The sequence below is a fragment of the Leopardus geoffroyi genome, chromosome D4 (genome assembly GCF_018350155.1).
Source record: "Leopardus geoffroyi isolate Oge1 chromosome D4, O.geoffroyi_Oge1_pat1.0, whole genome shotgun sequence".
Lineage (NCBI taxonomy): Eukaryota > Metazoa > Chordata > Mammalia > Carnivora > Felidae > Leopardus > Leopardus geoffroyi.
This window is the reverse complement of record NC_059342.1, coordinates 61,484,567-61,505,275: the sequence shown is the minus strand read 5'-3', so window position 1 is coordinate 61,505,275 and position 20,709 is coordinate 61,484,567. Positions and strand designations below refer to the sequence as shown.

The 20,709-nt window shown below is 48.3% G+C and overlaps 1 protein-coding gene across 2 annotated transcripts in view; it reads right to left on the bottom strand.

Moving 5' to 3' along the window:
- Window positions 1-5,399: 5,399 nt before the first annotated feature.
- Window positions 5,400-20,709, bottom strand: part of COL15A1 (collagen type XV alpha 1 chain) — a 109,011-nt gene continuing 93,701 nt past the window's right edge. For both annotated transcript variants that reach the window (XM_045469664.1, XM_045469662.1), the window contains 11 exons: window positions 20,249-20,329; window positions 19,793-19,842; window positions 19,589-19,690; window positions 18,527-18,671; window positions 15,377-15,441; window positions 13,893-14,021; window positions 13,686-13,745; window positions 12,886-12,945; window positions 8,936-9,121; window positions 7,512-7,627; window positions 5,400-6,486 (listed from right to left, as the gene is read on the bottom strand). In XM_045469664.1, coding sequence (XP_045325620.1) covers window positions 6,273-6,486; window positions 7,512-7,627; window positions 8,936-9,121; window positions 12,886-12,945; window positions 13,686-13,745; window positions 13,893-14,021; window positions 15,377-15,441; window positions 18,527-18,671; window positions 19,589-19,690; window positions 19,793-19,842; window positions 20,249-20,329 — 1,208 coding nt within the window. In that variant the 3' untranslated portion in view covers window positions 5,400-6,272. The remainder of the gene's footprint in view (window positions 6,487-7,511; window positions 7,628-8,935; window positions 9,122-12,885; window positions 12,946-13,685; window positions 13,746-13,892; window positions 14,022-15,376; window positions 15,442-18,526; window positions 18,672-19,588; window positions 19,691-19,792; window positions 19,843-20,248; window positions 20,330-20,709) is intronic.

Genomic DNA, 20,709 nt, shown 5'->3' with positions numbered 1-20,709 from the left:
TGTTGAGAAAGTACGAAAGTCTATCCTGAAGAGGACCGGGAGCTCTTCTGAGTGCCGTGAGAAGTGCACAGGCCATCATGAGCTTTCCTCACTGCTCCGGGCACAGGTTTGTCCCCAGCCCCTGCTGGCATGGTCCTGTGGAAATCAGCCCCTGGACGGGCTCACGGGCAGATGCTGCCTTGCCTGAGTTTGTCAGATAGGCGCTCACACAGGGTTCGCATCCTCCACAAATTCTCAAGATTTCTGCCTGGTAGGTGTTCTTGAAACCAAACCCGTGTGGCTTCCCATTAGACTGAGCCTGGGTCAGTAGGTTTAGCAGTGCCGGGCCCGTAGACCTCCAACCTCCGACCACAAGAGTCTACGTAAGAGCTTTCTCTGGCAGCCTGCACCCCTCTGCCTGGGCCTGGCCAGTCAGAAGTCCTGGCATTTCACGCAGCCCTGCTTTTCAATGACTGATGGTGTAGAACTACCACAGCTCACTTAGGTGGGAAATTCGGAGGTGACTATTCACTCCGTCCTGGCTCCTAGAGTTCCTAATTGGAGAGCATGACCTGGTCATCCACAGTGGTGACTAGATGCCCCTTTGCAGCCTGCCATCCCTTCTCTGTCTCACTTCCCCACACCCCTGTTGATGTGTCCTGGGGCCACTTCCCACATAAACAACTTGCAAATGAATGCTTATCTAAGGGGGAACCCAAATCAAAACACGGACAGTGTGTGGCAGGCTCTTCAGAAAGTTCTCTCTTGGGGCGCCTAGGTGGCTCAGTTGGTTAAGCGTCTGACTTCGGCTCAGGTCCTGCTCATGAGTTTGAGCCCCGCATCAGGCTCTCTGCTCTCAATGCAGAGCCTTCTTTAGGTCCTCTATCTTCCTCGCTCTCTGCCCCTCCCCTGCTCTCTTTCTCTCTTGAAAATAAATAAACATTAAAAAAAAAAAAAAAAGAAAGTTCTCTCCCCTGGTGTGGAGCGGGGGAGCTGGAGGCCAGATCAGCCTGGAGGTGTGAGCAGCAGTCCCAAGGAAGGTAAGAGAGGAGCCAACATCCCATTGTGTCTCAAAGACCAACACACGCAGCACAGCACAGTGCCCCAAGATATTGGTTAAATATTGTGACATCGAGAAGAATAGAAATAGCCATCATGGAAATACCCAGACTTTGCTGAACTTCCTAGCACTAACTTTTATGGCTTTTTCAAATTACTGATGTTGTTGTTGTTGTTGTCACTACTACTGAAGCATTCAGTCAATATTTGTTGAATGAATGAGTGAATGAAGAAATAAATGACTCCCAGGCTACTGGCTGGGTGGCGGTGCCATTCACTGAGTGAAGGACCAGAGGAAAAAGAGCATGTGTGGGGGGAGAGGTGGGGCAGGCAATCTCCCATACAAACATCGCAGATAACAGGGCGCTCTGGGTACTTTCTGGAACTCAGGGTGCTGGGCAGGCCTAGGCAGGGGAATAATCAACTATTTTATGGTCATCGTAGCACGTGCTCCTGCCAATCAGGAGGGATCCAGCCCCAGTGCCAGAGCTGAATCCTGGAGCCCCTACGGAGCCAGATGATAACATCTGAGTTGTTGGATTATGGGGAGGAGGAGCAGAGGGCGAGGGTAGCCAGAGGCTTGGGACTCCTCCCCACTTAGGGGCGTGGGACAGTGGATATACACCAACACGTATAGTTGCACCAGTGTGTACAGGTTGAGCCCAAGCCCTGGGCTTGACGTCAGGCAGAGAAACCAGATTAGAAGACATCATCCAGCAAGGCAAGACCTCAGCTCCTCCTGAGAAACCTGAAGGCAGGCCAAGGATAGTGAGCACTTATGGATGCTTAGTGTGAGAACCCCCTTTCTAGAGTTTCCAACAGCTTAACTCAATAGAGGGCAGGTCCTATTACTATCTTTATTTTGTAGCTAAAGCAACTGAGCTGCAGGGAAAGGTTGAATGTAGGGGACAATCTTCAGTAACCTGCCTATGATTATAAGGCTCTTAGAGGGCAGAGCCCAAATTCAAACCCAGACCAGGGCCTGTCTACACTCCACTGCCCTGCAAGTTGGAGTATCAACTGGAAAGCAAAGGAAAAAGTCGGCCAGTGGGGATCTGAGAGCTGTGAGGGACTCAGTGGTGCCTCAGTGACCCAGGAGCTCAAGGAGTAACCAGAGAAGTGCTTCTCCAGCTGCTAGCTTAGGCAGAGATTGCACATATACACTTGCCTCAACTGGTGAGGTCTCTGTGGAGTTGGCTGGGGGAAAGGAGATATACATGAGATCTGAAATAGTCTGTGGCATGAGAATGAGTTCAGTGGGTTTGAAAAGTGGGAGCATCATCAGTCTTCCTACTTCCAAATCCAAACATAGTGCTGGGTTCAAAATCATTATTCAAAAAGTACTTCTGGGGGCTCCTGGGTGACTCAGTCAGCTAAGCGTCTGACTCTGGCTCAGGTCATGATCTCACAGTTTGTGAGTTCGAGCTGCACATCGGGCTCTGTGCTGACAGAGCCTGGAGCCTCCTTCGGATTCTGTGTCTCCCTTTCTCTCTGCTCCTCCCCTGGTCTCTCTCTCTCTCTCTCAAAAATAAATAAGCATTAAAAAAAAAACTTTTTAAAAGTATTTCTGAACAGATGAATGAATAAACAAAAGACCTACTTGATTTTTCTCCAAGACCTGATCTCGTATCTAATCTTCTTAAAATCTTCCCGAGGTGTGCCAATTGCAGAATCAAGTTCAAATGTCTTCTTCCAGAATTCAAGGCCAGTGTGATCTCACCTCTATCATCCACCACCACACACCCCACACTCAGCCCTTCCCTGGTGCTGTGTGTTGGAATTTTTATTGGTTTGCTTGTTTGTTGTTTTCTCAACTTTCTGAGTCTCCATTTTCCAGTCATTGTAAGCCTCACGTTTTGGGTGGAGGATATGTTCTTTCTGCACAACTCATCTTGGGGGGAGCTGCCAATCCCACTTACAGGCACACAACACAGGTGGGACTGATCGCGTCCTTTCCAGGAAGTACTATAATCCCAGAGGGGAGAGGAAGTCTCTTCTCTGAGGCCAGTCTCTGGGGTGGTGGAGTAATATACGCCTGGAGCTGTCTGGGAACAACCTGTGCCACACGGAGAACTCTTGTTCCTCTCTGGAGGGAAGGAAGCCAAGTACAGAGAGAAGCAGAAGCAAGAGAGCAGACACGCAGGCACACACACACACACACACACACACACACACACACACACAGAGAACAGACTAAGTGACCACATCACGAGTCTGTTGCATCCCCCGCCCTTCCTCCTGGTTTCCAGAGCCATTCCTTTTTGTTTGTTGTTTTATGTTTTTTGGCTTATGAATTCAACTTGTGTCTCCCTTACCGATGAGTATTCAGCTCTACTGTATTGCTGACAGTTCCCTGAATTCCGTGCTGTCTCCTTCTTGCACTCTCTACGGGTTCAGACAACGTAGTGCAAGCCATACGAAGCCCAGTGGGTGCAGGAAATTGGGCAGTGGCTCTTGGGATCCATCCTCCTCCTTTCCTCAGTTCCCCTTCAGACACCACCACATGGCCACGTTCAGCTTGGCAGAGAGTATCACCCTGGACCTTCTCCATGCTTTGTCTTTACCACCTCCCATACCCTCTCAGTCTCTTGGCTCCTCTTTGCCCTTCAAAGTCTGTCTCCTCACGGGGCCTGGCCCCTCATATATGTTGACATCTGCTTCCGTCCTTCTGGTTTTGCTTCTGGACAGGGGAACTTAGACACTGTGGGCTTCAGACCTTGATGTTCTGTGGAGTCAGGGCAAGTACCCAAAGGCCTCCAGCGCTGTAAAGATAAACTACTGGGGGCATAGTTCCTTCCCTATTATTCCTGAGAGAATTAGCCCGTTTCCTGGTCTTGAGGTACATTCAGGAGTAAGCAAAGGCTTAGGGACCTTTCAGCCTCTGTTTCAAGTATGTGCCAAGCACCTGAGGTGTTCAGAGGAGGAAGAATACAAACGGCAGACAGGTTCAGGGGACTGGGGGATGTCGAGGACGAAGCAGAGCCTGCACTGGCTATTAGCGAGCGGGCGAGGCTAGACGTAGACTGGTGATGGCTATCCCAGGATGGGGTGGGCCGTCAGCAACGGTCTTGCAGAAGCCTATGTGACTCACTTAAGTAACCATGAGGAGACCGGGCTGGTAGCCTTTGGCAAGTGACAGGAAAGCTGATGTTCACTGAAGGGTCTTGAATGCCCAGGATTTTAACTATCATTCTCTGAGACTGAAAGGGCTGGGGTTGATTCAAGGCCTCTTCCAGGAGGGCCAGTTGGTTATACCCACTCCCATGGATGGAGAAAGAGGACTGGGAAGCCAGGGCATACAAATCAACCTCCCTTCCGGGAGTTAGCACGAGTGTCTGCTCCTTTTCACTCTCCCTGGCTGCTCTGTGACCTGTAAATATTGTCCTGCCTGCTCTGTGACCCAGGGCCATGGTGGGCTCTGACTAAAATGGATGACATCTTCACTTCATGACCTCAGGAGCCTCCTGTCCCTCTCCTGTCTCTGTTCCTGTCTGTACCAGGCACCTCCCAGCTCCCACTCACTTGGTGGATGGGCTGGTCTTCAACAATCCAATTCTGGGGCTTTCCAACCTATAGCTGTCTTTTATTCCATGACTCATTAGAGATTCTCATCACTCTTCCACTTAGGAAGCCCCTAAGTGAGGTTATGGGCTGTCTCCTTTTATTGTTTTGTCCTCAATTTCCTTCCTACCTCAAGGACTATTCGGGTGGATTCACGTTGCAGAGCTTCTGGGCCAGCCCAGCTGAATGGGAGGAAGTATCCCAGCATGCCCCGTGCCTGGTGATTCTGCTTCTCTGCAGGGTCAAGCCAGGAGCCAGAGTGCCACAGACTCAGAGCTGGAGGGAGCAGACAGGTGGCCTCGTGCAGTGGCTCCTTGCAAAGATCTGACACAGACCTACCACTCACCAGCTGGGTGACCCGAAACAAGGGACTTCCTGAGCCCTAACTTTTTTTTTCCATTTATAAAGTGGAGCTAAAAATACCTACCTTGCAGGGTTATTAAGAAAGGTAAACGGGCCTTATAATAAGTCTGATGTTTAATAACTGGGAGCTGATATGGTCATTTTTATCCCAACCTCCTTGAAAAAACAAGGTGGGCTTGCCCAAGGTCACGCACTGCAACAGTCATAGTTCACCCTGTTTTCCTCGCTGGGGTCCTTCTGCCCTACCCCATGCTGTGCCCTCCAAGTGGGAGACAACAGGCAGGGGTGGAGGAGCGTGACGGGAAATGCTCCTGTTCTCTGATCATCTCCCGAGGGCTGTGGAGCAGTGGCAGGGTTAGCAAACCCACCCCAGGGCCACTTCCACATCAGTGGTGGAGAATAAAGGAACTAGGGGAAAAGAGTCAAATAGAAGAAAGCACCTGGAAAAGACGTTTTTATGTTCACTTACATGGAAAAAAATCAAAGCATATAGCACAAAGATATATGTGTCTCAGAAAATTCATCCTCATGAACCTGTTTGTTCAACGCCGTTATAATTCGAGAGTTGCCCCGTGAAAGTCGTAAAATCTGGGGCAGAGGGTGGGGAGGGCCTGCCAAGGGAAAGGTAGTCTTACACATTATTTCTTTTCTAGTTTCAGATAATTTGGAGTTTAACCTTTTCCAGCAAGTCGGAGTTATATAAACAGATGCCATACTAAAATACTGTATAAAAATCTAAAACTCCTAAAGCATGATGGCAAAAATATTTTAGGAAATAAACATTAGGGTCTGGTAATATCAGAAAATACAAATAGGATCATTTGAGCAGTTCTGTGTCTCTGTATGAACAGCAAAGGATGGATGTATATTATGGATGTATGAAGAATAAAGCATTCGGTCTGCACATAACTTAGGGTAACATTTCTAAACACTGACTTTGTGAGAAAACATGAAGGACATCTTACACTCAACAACAATGGTTAAAGGAAGAAATTACTTTCTGAAGGATGCAGTGGGCAGAAAGCCAAGGCCTTTGTTTTCAACTCGCTCTTAACCGTGCTGGGATGTGTTCACACTGCATGGGGTCTCCTGCAGAATCTATAGCACCGATAGATGGATCAGATTTTACTTTTGATCTGAGTCCTTTATGTCTTCAGTTTTGAGTGTATTGAGGTATGTTTTCTTTGGCTGCTGTTGTGACGGATGTGTAATAAACAATTAATATTTACAACATTTAAACATTTTCGATTTCAGTGTTGGCTCTTCACATACGAAAAATTGGAAAACTCTTAAGAATCATTGGAGGGTCATTACTTCCTAGCATCTGTCATGAAACTGTTTTCGATACACAGAACAATTAGCCTATTAGCACAGCTATATGCTTTCTGGTCCAGAATCTTCCCTGTGCTCAGTGGGGAGGCCAGTCCCATGACAGCCATGTCGGCGGTTCGCCACGCTTCACAGTACTTATCCACAAGACGCACTCCATGGGTGCTGGAGCCGTGCCAGATGACCTTCTGGGGCCTGCAAAAGAATTGTGCCATGTTACTTTTGACATGTCACTTCTTTGTGGCCTATCCCATCGGTGAACAAGCTGGCCTAAGTAATGAACCAAGTCAGACTCCTGAGTCCTTCATGGTCTGGCCCCACATCATGGTCAGACCCCACCACTTGGAAAGTTGCTCTTTTCGGCTAGCTGAACATCCTGTATTCCGACCAGACCCAGCTTGGACTTTCTCAGATCAGACTCTCCACTTTTGTGAATCTGAACCTTTGCTCATAAGGTCTCTTAGCCTGGAGTAGCTTCTCTTTCATTTTCAGATCAGTGACCCCTTCTCATCTTCCAAAGTCCATTAAATGCTTCCTTTTACAGGAAGCCCTCTTAACTGTCAGCCCCAAACAAGGACGAATCTTTCCTCTGTGCTTGTGTCATCTTTATCTGTTTCTCCATTTTACAATCACAGTGTTCTGTCCAGAATTGTAGCTGGTTCGTGTCTGTCTTCCCCTGTAGACCATGAGCATTGTAAGGGCATGGGGTCATGTAATTTATTACTGTGCCTTTCAGGGGGCGGGCATCAGGCCTGGCATAGGGTAGACACTGAGGAAAGCTTTGCCAGTTCGTTCTGATCTTAATGAGCACACGTATTGAAAGAATTAGAGCACAGGTCCCACAACACAGGGTTAAAGGGTCACTAAGAACAGCGTTCCTTACCAGGTATCGAGTGCCTACTGCATGTTGGACAGTCTCATACTTACCATTTGATGCTCACAGAAATCCTAGGGGATAGATGTGATTATTTTGACCATTTTACAGACGAGGCAGCTGAGGCTCAGAGAGTGGGAGAACCTGGAAAGGTCCTTTATTAAGGTACTGGACTCAGGTCCCCTGGCTGCGAGGCCAGGACTCTCTCCATGGCCCTCAGCTGGCTCACTGAGGCTCAGTCTAGCAACAGCCCAGAGGGGCAGCTGGTAAAAGCATCGCATTGTTAGAATGTCTCTTAAAGCAGTCTATAGCCCCATATACGTTGAGGGCTTCTACCCTTACTTACCAGGAAGGATCTGTCATCACGTCTCGGCCATCAAACGAGTATATTGGAACATGTGTATTGAACTGACCTCCGTGGCCAGAAAAAATTGAGTCCCAATTATTGAAAAGTACTTGGCCCTATGGAGATAGAAATGCTACATTGGAATTCTTCTGCCATCAGCCTGCAAATGGACTGGCTATTTATTCATTCATTTATTCATTCTTCAAGGCCCGCACACCACCTCACACCAAAGCCACCAGCCCCAATCCCAGAGCCTGGACAGAGTGGGAGTTCAGGAGCTGTTTGTGGTTTGAGTTCATCATCCATCCCTGAACCCTTGTGGTTTTATGGTCCTATTTCTTGTGGTAATTTCTCTTATCATATGTGTATGAAGGCTGCTCCCCAACCAAAGTGTGTTCCACGCCTTCACTAATTTTTATCTTAAAAATTTTATACATATACACCAAACTCCAAATCTGTGCCAGGCCTGTGTCAATCTACACTGTGGGTGATACAGAGATGACTCTCTTACTTCTTTTCCTGAAGGAGCCCAGTTGCCTTCAGTTATTTGTATTCCAAGAATACCAACAATTTGGGTGAACGTGGCAGAAGAGAACCTCAGGAGAAGGGGTTATGGGAGCTATGGGGTCAGGATGGAACTTGCTAGCCTCAAGGTACCAAACTGGAGCACTGGGGTCACAGGGACTTAAGGGTCTCAAAGCACTTTTGAGATATGGGGAGAGGTCAGGATCCAGGATGGGTCCGAGCAGTAACTGAGCTGTCCCTCTGTAGCCTTAAAGGAGCCGGCTATTTCCATGGAGGCCTACAAGGCCCTGCCTGGCCAGCGAAAGGGGGCAGAGAAATGTCTGGCAGGTTTGGGCAGCTTAGATATGCGGAGAGGACCAAAGTAGGGTGCAGGATGACGTGGCTCCGCTCTGGGACCAGTGCTAAGTAGCTCTTCTCTGGTGCCATCCAGTCAATGCCCTACAGAAAGCAGCCTCGGGCGGAACTGACGGCCCTGGACTGCGAGTCAAGGAAAGGAATTCTGGTTGGTAGTGACTTCCGGGCAAACTCTTTTCTCCCTCTGAGCCTCAGTTTCCTCATCTGACAACCTGAGGAAAGAACAACTCCCTCTTTTATTGGAAGTATCTGTTACGATAATGGATATACAGTAAATATTTTAAGAGCTATGTAAGCGAAAGAGAGGATTATTATTCCTTCCTTTTGTCTGCCCCAAGAGTCGTACTGTCCAAGGGCCACTGTAAATACAAGGAAACTGAGGCACAGAGAGGTTAAACTGACCCACCCAAAGTCACATAGCCAACCAGAAGCAGGTGAGGTCTCGGACCAGCACACTTCTGATGATGTCAGGAAGTGGCAGTTGCCTACAGACTCTGTGGAGACCAGTGTGCCCGGGAGACAATGGGAAGAATATTTATTTTTACCTTGAGGTTCACTATTGGAAGGCTATATCTCTCTGCTTTCCTCACAACCGTGGAGAGGTCTTGCAAATGGGACGATAAGAATGCTCGATAGGTGGACAACAGTCCCGCAGCCCTGGCCTGCTGGAAGCACTGAAAGTCAGCTCGAATGTCTCCAGAAAATGGCGTGTTCAGAGCGACCAAGTGCAGCTGAAAAAGGGAAGTGAGAGAAAAGACAGTGCAGTTAGTTAAAAAGCAAACCCCAACCCCCACACCCATCTCATGTTCCTAGTAAGATCCCAGACTTGCTGGGATGGAAGGCGCTAGAGGTCATCATATTCAGCCTCCACCCGACAGTGGCATTCCAGCCCCAGCCTGACCATCTCCAAGGCAGGAGAGCTCAGATCCCAGGCAGGCTGCTTCAGCTCTCTGAACAGCTCTAAATGGTGGAAATTTCTTCCATATATGAAACAAAAAACAAAACAAAACAGAGCACTTCAGAGATCTGAATCTAGTGTGCAGGCCATTTGCTGGAAGCTTCTGGGTATGTCCTAGTTCAGCTTCCAGGAGGGTTTTGAGTGGCTCTGGTCCTGGATCCCAGAGCTACACCAAGCTTTCTGACCTTGCCCTTTCTTCTACTTCCCCAGTAGGCCTGGGGCTGGTTGTGAGAGGCCCAGAGGGAAAGGCACTGAAAGGAGAAGGTCATGACGTTTATTGCTAAGACTGCTGGGCAGACCCTTTTAGAAACGAGGGGTCGCACAGTAATTCTAGCCTTGCATTCCTGCCACTTTGGTCAGCAGCCAAAATAAAAGTCCTTCCATAGTCTTGTTTTCTCCCACACTTCCTCCCTCAAAACCCATCCCTCGTTCCCGGCCTTTGTGCTGTGCCCTCTGGAATAATACATTCTGTGGCATGTGTCCAGGAGTGGTCCTTTCCCTCCTCGATGTCACCTCAGGAGTGGCTGTCCTCTCATCAGCATAGAGCTGGGGGGGCTGGTGCAGACCCTGTGCCCAAGTCTCCAGAAAAGAAAAATATTTCAAACGATCTCAAACCAAAGGGCATGCGAATGAGCCCTGTGTGGCGAGGTGGGAGGTGGTCGGTGTTTCTCTCCGCACATCTGCACTGTCTCTCAGGTCTGAATGAGACCCGGCACCAAGAGTCTCTGTGGCCCAGCCCCAAGCGCCACCATATTGGCACTCTTCTGCTCCTCCAGCGTCCACCCGGTTGGGCACAGCTTGCCGTGAAGTACAATATCCAGACTGCCCCACGCAGTCCCTGCCCGTCTCTGGACCTTCTTCTCCATGTCACCATCCCCTTCCTGCCCCATTTTGAAGAGAACAGACTCCAAGCTCGCAACATCCCCCAATTTCCTCCTTTTTATTCATCCTTGTTTTGCCTGTATCACCAGGATGGATAGAGGTCCAGGTCAAGCACACCATCCCTTCCAACTGAGACAAGACTTCCCCTGCAGCCCTCCTAGCAGCAGCCCTTAGCATGGGGAGGGGGCTACAGCATGCTGCTCACTCACCACGACCACCTCCAGGCCACCAGACTTGTAGTCTCACATACAAACTCTGTCTTCCTCCCTCCCATGTATCTGCAGACTGTAGCACCTGAGGCAAGAGGCCCTCTGGTCTCATCATCTTCCAACCAGTGGGTTTCTGGTGGCCACACCCAAGGGCAGTCACAGGAGGATGGTGTCCCCATACCAGGGGACACCTAGGAAAGGTGCAGAGGTGAACACAGGGCTTCCCTGCCATGCCTCCAATCCCACCTGTCTCCACTTCTCTTTCCTTAAAAAAATACATAGAGAACTGTCTGGAATGATGGCTGTTTCTGAATGGTGGGACTGGGGGCTTTGGTGCCCTTACGTCTATATTTCTCTAAGTGCCAGAACATTTTTTATGACGAACACGCTATCATTTTTATGAAGACAAGAATCTTTCAACAATCAAATGTTTAAAGGGTGATTCTGTGGATGGTTGTAGTTTTGGTAAAGTTACAGCCATGTCCCATTTCCTTCTCCATTCTTTTTATTTATCATCCAAATGTTCTAAAAATACAGATTACTTTAGAATTTATAAAATGTTATTTTAAAAATCCTTCAGCCGCTGCCCTAACTTCTCCCCTTCACGGCTGAGCTTTTGGTAGGGTTACCTACACACGCCTCTCTTTCCTCACCTCACCTCCCATTTATTCCTCAAGCAGAGGGAATCTCGTTGGCACCCCCTCACGCTCCAGAAATGCTTTTCTCTGGCTTCTAAATTTGGAGAACACCATTTAGTTCTTTTGATGGACCTCCTGGAAGCATGTGACACGGCTGGCTTCTACCTTGTTTGGCATTCTTTCTTCCTCTCTGGCTATGGCTTCTATTTGTTCTCACGTTTCTTCCATCAGTTCCTTTTGCTTCTGCTCCTCACAGTCCAAACTCTTCTCAGGGTGCAGATTCTCTTTTGGGAATCCTAGCGCCCTCCGTCACCATTGCTGGGGCTCGGTTGAAGACTCCCAGATCTGTATCTCCGGATAAGGCCCCTTATCTGCCTCCCTCCGGGTGGCCTCCACTCAGGTCTCCTACAGGTGCCCGCACTCAGTGGGCCCCGGATGAGGTCCTGCCTGACAAGTAGCAGCACTACAGGAAGCCCATTTCTGGTGGCTGCCGAGCCCGTGGCTTGTTTTTCGAAAATGTCCCCACAACGCTCACTAAAAAGAGTGACCTTAGGTCATTCAATCTCCTTCTCTTGGCTGCTGTTGATCTGGCTGGGAGTGGGCAATTAGCCCAAGGGGACCCATGTAGACTACCTCTCCCCAGACTCTGAATGGGGTGAGGTAGCACTGGGCTCTGCAGCTGCAAGATCACATGGAGCGGAGGCCAGGATCAGCGCCATGGCAACCCAAAGTGGTGTGTGCAAGCTTTGTGGATGTAACCTACATCTGCGCGTTGGGGTGGGGGCGGAAGGGAGGCGGGAAGAAAGACCCTTGCAGGAGCTGGTCTGTAGAGGGAGAGGAGCAGACTAATAGCAGGGACAAGAGTCCACAGACCCAGTTGTACTTCCTGCGATTGAGTGCCAGGAGGTTCCTGCAATTATCTGAACAAAATCTTCACGTAAGCTAGTGAAGGAAAAGGGTCAGAATTTTAATTCCGGTAACAAAATGATCCTTGGGAAGGAAACCAGCACCACTCAATTACCCAAGCAGAAACCTGGGCATCATTCCTGATTTCCCTCATCCTTGCTGCCCCGTTTCCATACCAGTGACCTAATCTGTCACTCTCCTATCTCCTTAATTTCTCTCCAATCTTCCTACTTTTCTACATGTTCAATGCTGTGATCCTGGTTCAGATAAAACAACAGCCACCTAACTGTCTTTGGGCCCCTGGTCCTGTTCCCTCCAACTCATTTGTACACTGTAACCAAGATAATTTCTCAAATGCCAATCTTATAGACGCTTTTCTTGTTTAAGACCCTTCAGTGGCTGCCCAGTGCCCACTGGAAAAAGTCAAAGTCCTTAGCTTGGCTTACCAGCTCTCGATGACAAGTCTCTGCCTTCTGCAGACTCACCTTCTCCCTTCTATACCTTGAGCTCTGCCTCTTCGGCCAGACTGACATACTTAAAACTACACAAAAGCACACTTCTCTCTCTTGCCTCCCTCTGTTCCAAATCCCCTCTGCCTCAAGTGCCCGCTCTCTACCCCCCACCTGGGTCCCTCCTTCTCTCAGCTCTCCTTTAGGCCTTAGTGTAGAGGTCACCCCCTCTAAAGATGCCAGAATTCTTTGATGTTCCTCACACCCCCAGCCCCCTGTGTTGGCCTCGCCCCAATGACTTACCACACTACTGTAACTACCTGTTTTTTTGTTTGCCCCTCTCTCTAGTCTAGATGCACCTTGAGGGTGGGAACTGTGTACCACGCACGGGGCCTAGCACACAGTAGACACATAGCTCAACATCTGCAGGATAAATGCATGAATTATACTTACTGCAGGCCTCTGGTAATTGACACTTGACAGAGACATCAGTGGAGGCTGTGGCTGATGGGGCTGTTATGGGAAAGACGAAAACAAACAGTCCTGAATATGCATTCAAACTGTTCTTCAGAGTACACGGAGGTTCAAGAGTGACGTCTCTTGAATAGATACTTTAAATAGCTTGCCATTGTTTTGGGGGCCGCTCTTAATGGCCAAGAGTTTCATGTCCCCATGCAGAAATGATCCTCAGAAAAGGAGGGGATATTCTCAAATCTTTTACAGACAACACTGAACCAAGGAAGAGGAAGACCCATGTTTCATAGTCAACAAATTCACTTAATAGAACAGTCAACTCTTCAGAGCCTCGGTTTCCTCAGCTGCAGAATGGGGATGACAAGGCCTGCCTCAAAGGGTTGCTGTGGGGCTGAAAAAGGGACAATGGAAGCTGCCAACGTTCTCAGGCAAAGAAATCTCAGAGTGCAAAAACTAAAGGGCTCTTCTAGATTGCTTATGCCGGCCATCATTTCACAGGTAAATAAACTGAGGCTGAGAGTGGGCAAGCCTCTTGCCCAAGAGGATTCAGCTATGATGTGGAAACAGCAGCTCTCCTGCCTCTGGGTCCAGTTCTTCCTCTGCTCTACTAACGAGAACATTCTGTTGGCACTTGGCAATCTCTGGGCTTCCACCAGATACTAAACCATGCAGAGCTGGCTGGACAGAGCTTGGAGAGCTTGGTTCTGGACAGCAAGGGGGACTCAGAAGCTGCTGCTGCTGAGGGAGGGAGCGAGAAGTCAGGCAGGGCAACCACTCACATTGCTGGAGAGCGCAGGAGGCGGCGGGCTGTCCTCGGGAATGGGGATCAGTTCTCCCAGCTTAAGGAAAACAGGACATTGAAAATGAGACATCAGCTAGAAACTGTTGGGCTATTTTCAAAACAGAAAAATTGCGCTTCCAGGGGTCGATTGTTATTTTTAAGAGGGGATTTGGAGGCATTTTGTTAAGAGAAGCTTAAAAATTACCTGCAATTTCTTCCACCCATCTCGGACACGAATAAAGAAGTCCGTGCTGTCCCTCAGGTAGATGAACGTCCCTTCGATAACCAAATGTGCTTTCTGCAGCATATCATCCATGCTGCTAAATGCCGTAACCTGTCAGGAAATTTTAAATTCCAGACAGTGCAGTCACCATTAGAGCGGTGGTACCATCTGAAAAATCGGCCTTTGCAAATGCAAACAGGTGCCATCCCCCGAGAGCCAATGAAAAGGCTCACTGTGCCTTAGAGAGACATGTACCTTGGTTAATAACCAAATGATATTCTTTTCGAGGAAACGAAAACATGAGTTGGCTTAGAACATAAATCGAAACTGTAATAAATAAATGAGAACAGAAAGATAATATTCCATGAGCGCAAAGACATTAAAAAGCGGTAAACAGAGTTATCTTTGTGGAGTCTTGGCATTAGCGAAGTCGCGGGTGAGCTCTGCGAAAAGCACACTTCCTTTGTGTGAGCCGCTTAGCAGCACTGACGTTAATTGCGTTTACCTCATGCTACTCCATAAAGAGTTTCAAGTTTGTTTTCATTTGGAATAAGAAAGGCAAGCCAGTGAGCGATGCCAGTTAAGTTTTGAATCCGTTTTGCCCAGCTGGGTAGTTGTAACATTAAATACATGATAGAAAATCACAGTCCGCAATTTGTCTAGGAAATGGCCGAAGATTAGACATCCATCTTGGCAAATCCAGGAGCAGACATAGAAGCTGCAGAAATCTATCGAAAAACATCAAGTCTTAAAGAAATTATCAGTCCAAGAGAGCTTTTACTTTTCGTTTCAACTGAGAAAGATTATAAAAAATTAATTTTCACCTAGCCTTGAAAATAATGACTTTGTGCAGCAAGATGGCTCGGAAATCCCCCAAAGGCGCCAGATATCAAAATTCCGTCGTCTGCTGGACGGTTTTTTCATCTGGCAGCCAAATTTTCCAGTTAAATCCAGCCAAGATCCAAGAGCATTCCCAGGACTCCTGACATCCTTGTGAGGTATTTGTCCCTCTTCCTGTGCATCATAATAGGGTCTGAGTGCTACCTCCCCCCTGCGCCAGTGGTGTGTAGGGTGATGAATGTGCAAGAGCCATCCTCTGGCAGGAGAGAGAAGGCTGAATTGCCCAGGGCCAATCTGACCAGCACAGGACCTGCTGCCATATTGTTTCTACTCTCGTGCTTAGGTTTTTTGATGTAACACAATCGGTTACTGTTACAGTCTAGTGAATTAAGGATCAGGAGCGTGGAACCAAAATCATCAATGGTTTTGTAGTCTGTATCTTTTTACTTAATAAGTCACCTACAGAGGTAATACATGCCCTCCGAATGTGGAGTTGTACCGATTCTATTGCCATGGAGGCCTAATTCTTACATAAGAAGCGTGCCGGCCCCTAAACGCTACAGCTGAAGTTCTAAGTAAATCCGCCCAGAGCAGAAGAGAGAATACACACTGATAATAACACTGACCAGGTTTCTGGATCCGGGAAGCCCTGGCTGTCCTGGAGGGCCAGGTGGGCCTGGAAGGGCCACAGCTAAGACAAAGCAGAAAAGACAAGTTACAAAAAAAGCACGCTCTCTGAAAAGTGCCTCAGATGTCCGCTGGTCACTGAGGGGAGTGTTCACCACCCCATTCGGAGCTCTGCACTTTGCAACTGCATCTTGTAGGGGGCTGTGGGCCCAGCCTGGGACTCTGCCACATTGGCAGGTTTGGGAAAGATCTGGGGTTCTTGACTGTAGCCTTGCAGGAAGCCACGCTAGGACTTCTGGGTTTTGTAAGTGAATAAATTATTGGTGCTTCTGTTGTTTATATAGGTCAGTCTGCGCTGAGTTTCCAAATATGTCCTGACTCACGCAAGTTACTTCACCCTAGAGACAAGCCAGTAACTGCTACACAGAGGCCAGCAGGCTCAGAAAGAGGAAGAAAGGTGCTGGGGCTGCAGGAGGACGGGGTAGTGCAGCGACAGTTTCGTCACCTGTGAAATGTAAACAAGTGTTTCTCCTTCACTGGGCTGAGGTGAGAACCGAGAAAAGATACACACTACATAGCACCCAACCAGGGGCCCTCAGCGTTTGAAGAGTCAGTGCCCTCTTCCCCTAGAACAATGCACATGGCTGTGCTCTCCTTCTACTTCTGTAACCTCCCAAAATCTGCAAAGCTCTTGGGAGTGAAGGATGTTTTCACAAGTCCCAGTAAAATTACTGTACGAGATTTTCCAAGTCACGTAAACAGGTCTGCAGTTCTGGCACAGGACCTGAAAATCACGACATAGGTGGTGAACGTCTAGTGAGGGGAGGGTCAGAGGACTTGGATTTGGACCCCAGCCTCGTCTCCCACTAGGATTTGTGACCTCGAGCAAGTCTCTAACCTCTCTGAGCCTCAGTGTCTTCATCCATGAAATGAGTTTTATAGTAATATCCATTTCGTCTCCCTCCCGGGGTTGCTGTGAAGATTAAATGGGATAATTGGCATGAGAGCGTTTTGTAAACTGTGGGTTGTGGGCATTACGTGAGGGGCAATCCTTCAGCGGAGCGAGGCAGCATCCCATACAGAGCTGCTATGAACAACCGATTCTCCACGTCCTGTAATCTCCTTCCCCCTCCTGCAACTCCTGCTCATCCTTCAAGGTTATGTTGGCACCTGTGGTTTTATCTGCCTAGCACCTTCCTTTTTTGTGGGACTAGTATCCTCACCCTCTCTTGAGATCTTCCCCATCCCCTCTACCACCATTTGGATTCAGGAGGCACTGCCTCCTTGTTATGTGACCGCACCTTCTGGCCACAGGTGACTGGCCCAAGGTTGGGTATCTGGGCCAGGATGGGTTAGACAGATTTCGATCCTACGTCCTCCACCCCAGGACCTCACAAACTAACACCAAGAAGGAAGGCCAAGATTTCTAGCTGATTGTGGAAGCTCTGAGTTGTCAGTAACCATATTTCCCTTCATGCAGAGGATGTGGTCTGTGGTGAAGAAGCATGAAGCTAGCATACAGAGAGAAGCCATGACAAGAGATGGCCAGAGAATCCTCACAGGGGTTGAGTCCCCGGTTCCGGCTGTGCCTGAGGTCCCGCTGCATGCTGGCCCCTCTGATAAGTTAATGATTCACCTCCTTCACGTCCAATAAATCTCCCTTTTGCTTAAGCTAGTTGGAGTTACATTTCCTTTTTTTTTTTTTTTTTTTAATTTTAATGTTTTATTTGTTTTTGAGAGAGAGACAGAGACAGAGAGCAAGCAGGGGAGGGGCAGAGAGAGAGAGAGGGAGACACAGAATCCAAAGCAGGCTCCAGGCTCCCAGCTGTCAGCACAGGGCCTGATGCAGGGCTCGAACTCATGAACCCTGAGATCATGACCTGAGCCGAAGTTGGATGCTTAACTGACTGAGCCACTCAAATGGCCCCTACCCATTTTTTATTTGAGGAAGTGAGGTAGCTATGGGTAAGGAGAGTTTTTATAGAGTTAGAATCAGTGCTGGTCCTCAAGTCCCTTAAGGGCTAGGCATTGACAAAGCAGTCAAGGAGTTTCCACCCACACATGAAAAGATGTTCCACACCATTAGACCTCAGGGAAAGGCACCGCAGGATATCACTGCACGTGAATGAGTGATGGCTGGAATAAACAATATAGGACAATAATAAGCGTTGGTGAAAATGAGGAAAGCCTCGAAGCTTTGTGCACTGCCAGTGGGAACGCAAAAATGGCACAGCCACTTTGGAAAGCAGGTTAGCAGTTCCTCAAACAGTGAAACAGAGTGAACATACATTCTGCCACCCAGCAATTCCACTCCTGGGTAAACACCCAGGAGAGCTGCAAACATATGTCCACACAAAGACTTGTGCATGAATGTTTACAGCAGCGTTATTCTTTTTTTTTTAATTTTTAAGTTTATTTATTTATTTTTGAGAGAGAGAGAATGGGGGAGGGGTAGAGAGAGAAGGAGAGAGGAGCCTGATGCGGGGCTCGGACTCACAAACCATGAGATTATGACCTGAGCCGAAACCAATAGTCAGACACTTAACCAACCGAGCCACCCAGGCATCCCTACAGTGTTATTATTAATAGCCAACAAGTGGAAACGACCCAAATGTCCACCAACTGATGAATGGATAAACAAAACGTACTATGTCCACACAGTGGAAGATTATTAAGCCATAACAAGGAATGAAGTACTGACACATAATACATCATGGAGGATGCTGAGTGGAAGAAGCCAGACACAAAAGGCCACACGTTGTTATTATCCCATTGATAGGACATGTCTAGAGTAGGCAAATCCTGAGAGATAAAAAGTAAATCTTCAGGTGCCCACGTCTGGGGGGGAGGAGAGAAAGAGGACTGAATGCTAGTTGGTGCAGGGTGTCTTTCTGGGGTGATGAAAATGTTCTGGAATTAGAGAGAGGTGATGGCTGCATAACCTTGTGAATACATTAAAAACCACTGAAGTGTACACTTTAAATGGGTGAATTTTATGGCATGTGAATTACACATCAATTTTTTTAAAAAAGGAAAGAAAGAAAGCTCCAACCTGGAAATAGCTCTCTGTCATACAGTGTGGCTCTGACATGCCTGCCCGATGTGGTGACCCTGAGCTCAACAGCAGGGACGGCATTCACAGTACTAACCTGCTCCGAGGATAGCTGGTGGTCCTGGTGGCCCTGGGGGGCCCGGTGGCCCAGGTGAACCAGGTCTTCCAAAGCCAGGAGGCCCAGGCAGGCCAGGAGCACCAGGGGGTCCCTGGGGCCCGACGACAGTCTCCCCTTTCTGCCCCTGTCAAGGCAAGAGCACAGTAACAGAAGAGAGAAAGCAACTGTAAGTCCCAGTAATCACTGTAAGTCCCAGCTCTTCTTTGTGTGAGGATGTTTGTAAAAAGTCAATAAATACGAGCTATTGCTATCATTATCCTCCAATCTGGGCACAACTCAGGTGTAAGACCTAAAGAACAGCAACCCAGTCATTATGTTCAATGTCACTGCATACAACCCCAGAGAGCCCTGGAGTCGGGAGGGCCCAGACTCTGCATTTCACAGATTAAGAAACCCAGGCACAGAGAGGGGATAGGGCTTGTCCAAAGTGTCAAAGCAAATTAGCAGCAGAGGTAGAAGTAGAATCCTGGTCTCCTGGCTTTGCTGGAGTCTGCCCTCATGGTAAGCTCTGCCCAGGACCAGGGTTTGCTTCTGGTTCCTGAGGGTCATGATCTGGTCATAATCTCACTGGAGACATAACTTGAATTTCTCTTGTGAGCTGGAGAAACCTGGCATCCTAAGAAGACCAAGCCTATCTAAGGGCTCCTTCTTCCGTGAGATTTCAGAAGAATCAAATAGCCCCTCTAAAAATATCTCCCTCACCTTCCATTCTGCCTTTATTATCTGATATGTTCACCATTAGTTAGTAACTCCTTGGGTTGAGCAAATTTTCCACCGTTGACATGAATAAGGCTGTGTGGTTAATGACCTGGAAGTTACCTGAACGCATACGGCCATGGCCAGCTCCCTTTCCTCCATGGTCCTCAGCCAACATCCCTATTGGTAAGTAAATACAAGGGAGAGAGGCCAATGCCCAACTCCTACCTCCAGCTTGTGGTGCTGTGACAGACCCTTGACTCTCCAACTGCCTAGTCCCACTGGGGTGCGTCAGGGAAGGCTGTGATTCACTGAGGAAAATGGCGAGGAAAAATCACTACTTACAACCAGGCCGGGACTTCCTGGTAGTCCTGGAGGCCCTGACACAAAGAAGTCACCATGAGAGTCTCCTTTTTCTCCTTTGATCCCCCTGTCTCCATTCTCCCCCTGCAAGCAGAGAACATTCAATAAGAGTAAGGCGAACCAGTGCATACCATGAGCTCGAGAACTTGGAAACACAGGCCAAATGTCTGGTAGAGAGATACTCACCTTCAAACTGTTTAGAAGGAATCTCAGGTAAGTCGGGTCCACTGGAGGGCCTGAAAAAGAAATGCTGCGTAAAAATCACCACCGTAATCTCAGAAATTCAAAAATAAACTCTCCAAGTTGGCACCCATCATTATTCCCCAGTGGAAGTGCCCCCACATTGGTTTAGCTAACAGAGTGGGCACTGGCCTTGGAGGCAGAAACGAGTCCTTGGCTGGGCCCCACAACCCAGACACTGTGGGATCCTGAGCGTGTCACTGGCCCTCTTTGGGCCTTGCTTTGCACAGGAACTTCTGGTCTCTTTTGACAGTGTTCCATCTTGGACCCACGACTGGGTCTCTCTAGAACTCCATGGAGCTTGTGGTCAGGGTGGTAATATAATCCGTCTTACTTTCTAGCTCAGCTGGATTTCTCAGGAACAGAAATCAAAGGCAAGATCCAGAACAAGAGATAAAATACCTGGTGGTCCCTGGGCCCCCTGGTCGCCTTTTTCTCCTTTTGAGCCAGGAAGACCCCAGGATCCTTTTTCTCCTTTAACACCTGCCATTAAATACACATATATTTTATATATAAAAAAAAAAATACTGCGGAAAATCACCTTCATTCTATATAAAACGTTTCTGTGACAAGTTTTCAAATTGAGCCTTTTTAGCAAAGTCCACTCAATAAACAAAGGCCTATTGAGGGTATGAAATCGTTTGCTAAATTATGGGGAGGGCAGAGGTAGATACATCAGATGCAATTCCTGACCTTCAAAAGCTCGGTCTCTGTGGGAAGATGGACACGGTGAAGGGTAATGTGAAGCAGGAGGCAGTAAGTGCTGTCTCTAAGGTGCCAGCGATGCACAGTGGGGGCCCAGCAGAAGCTACAGTTAACTCTGTCTCAGACAGCTTCGTGCACACAGCCTGAGGGCTCAACAC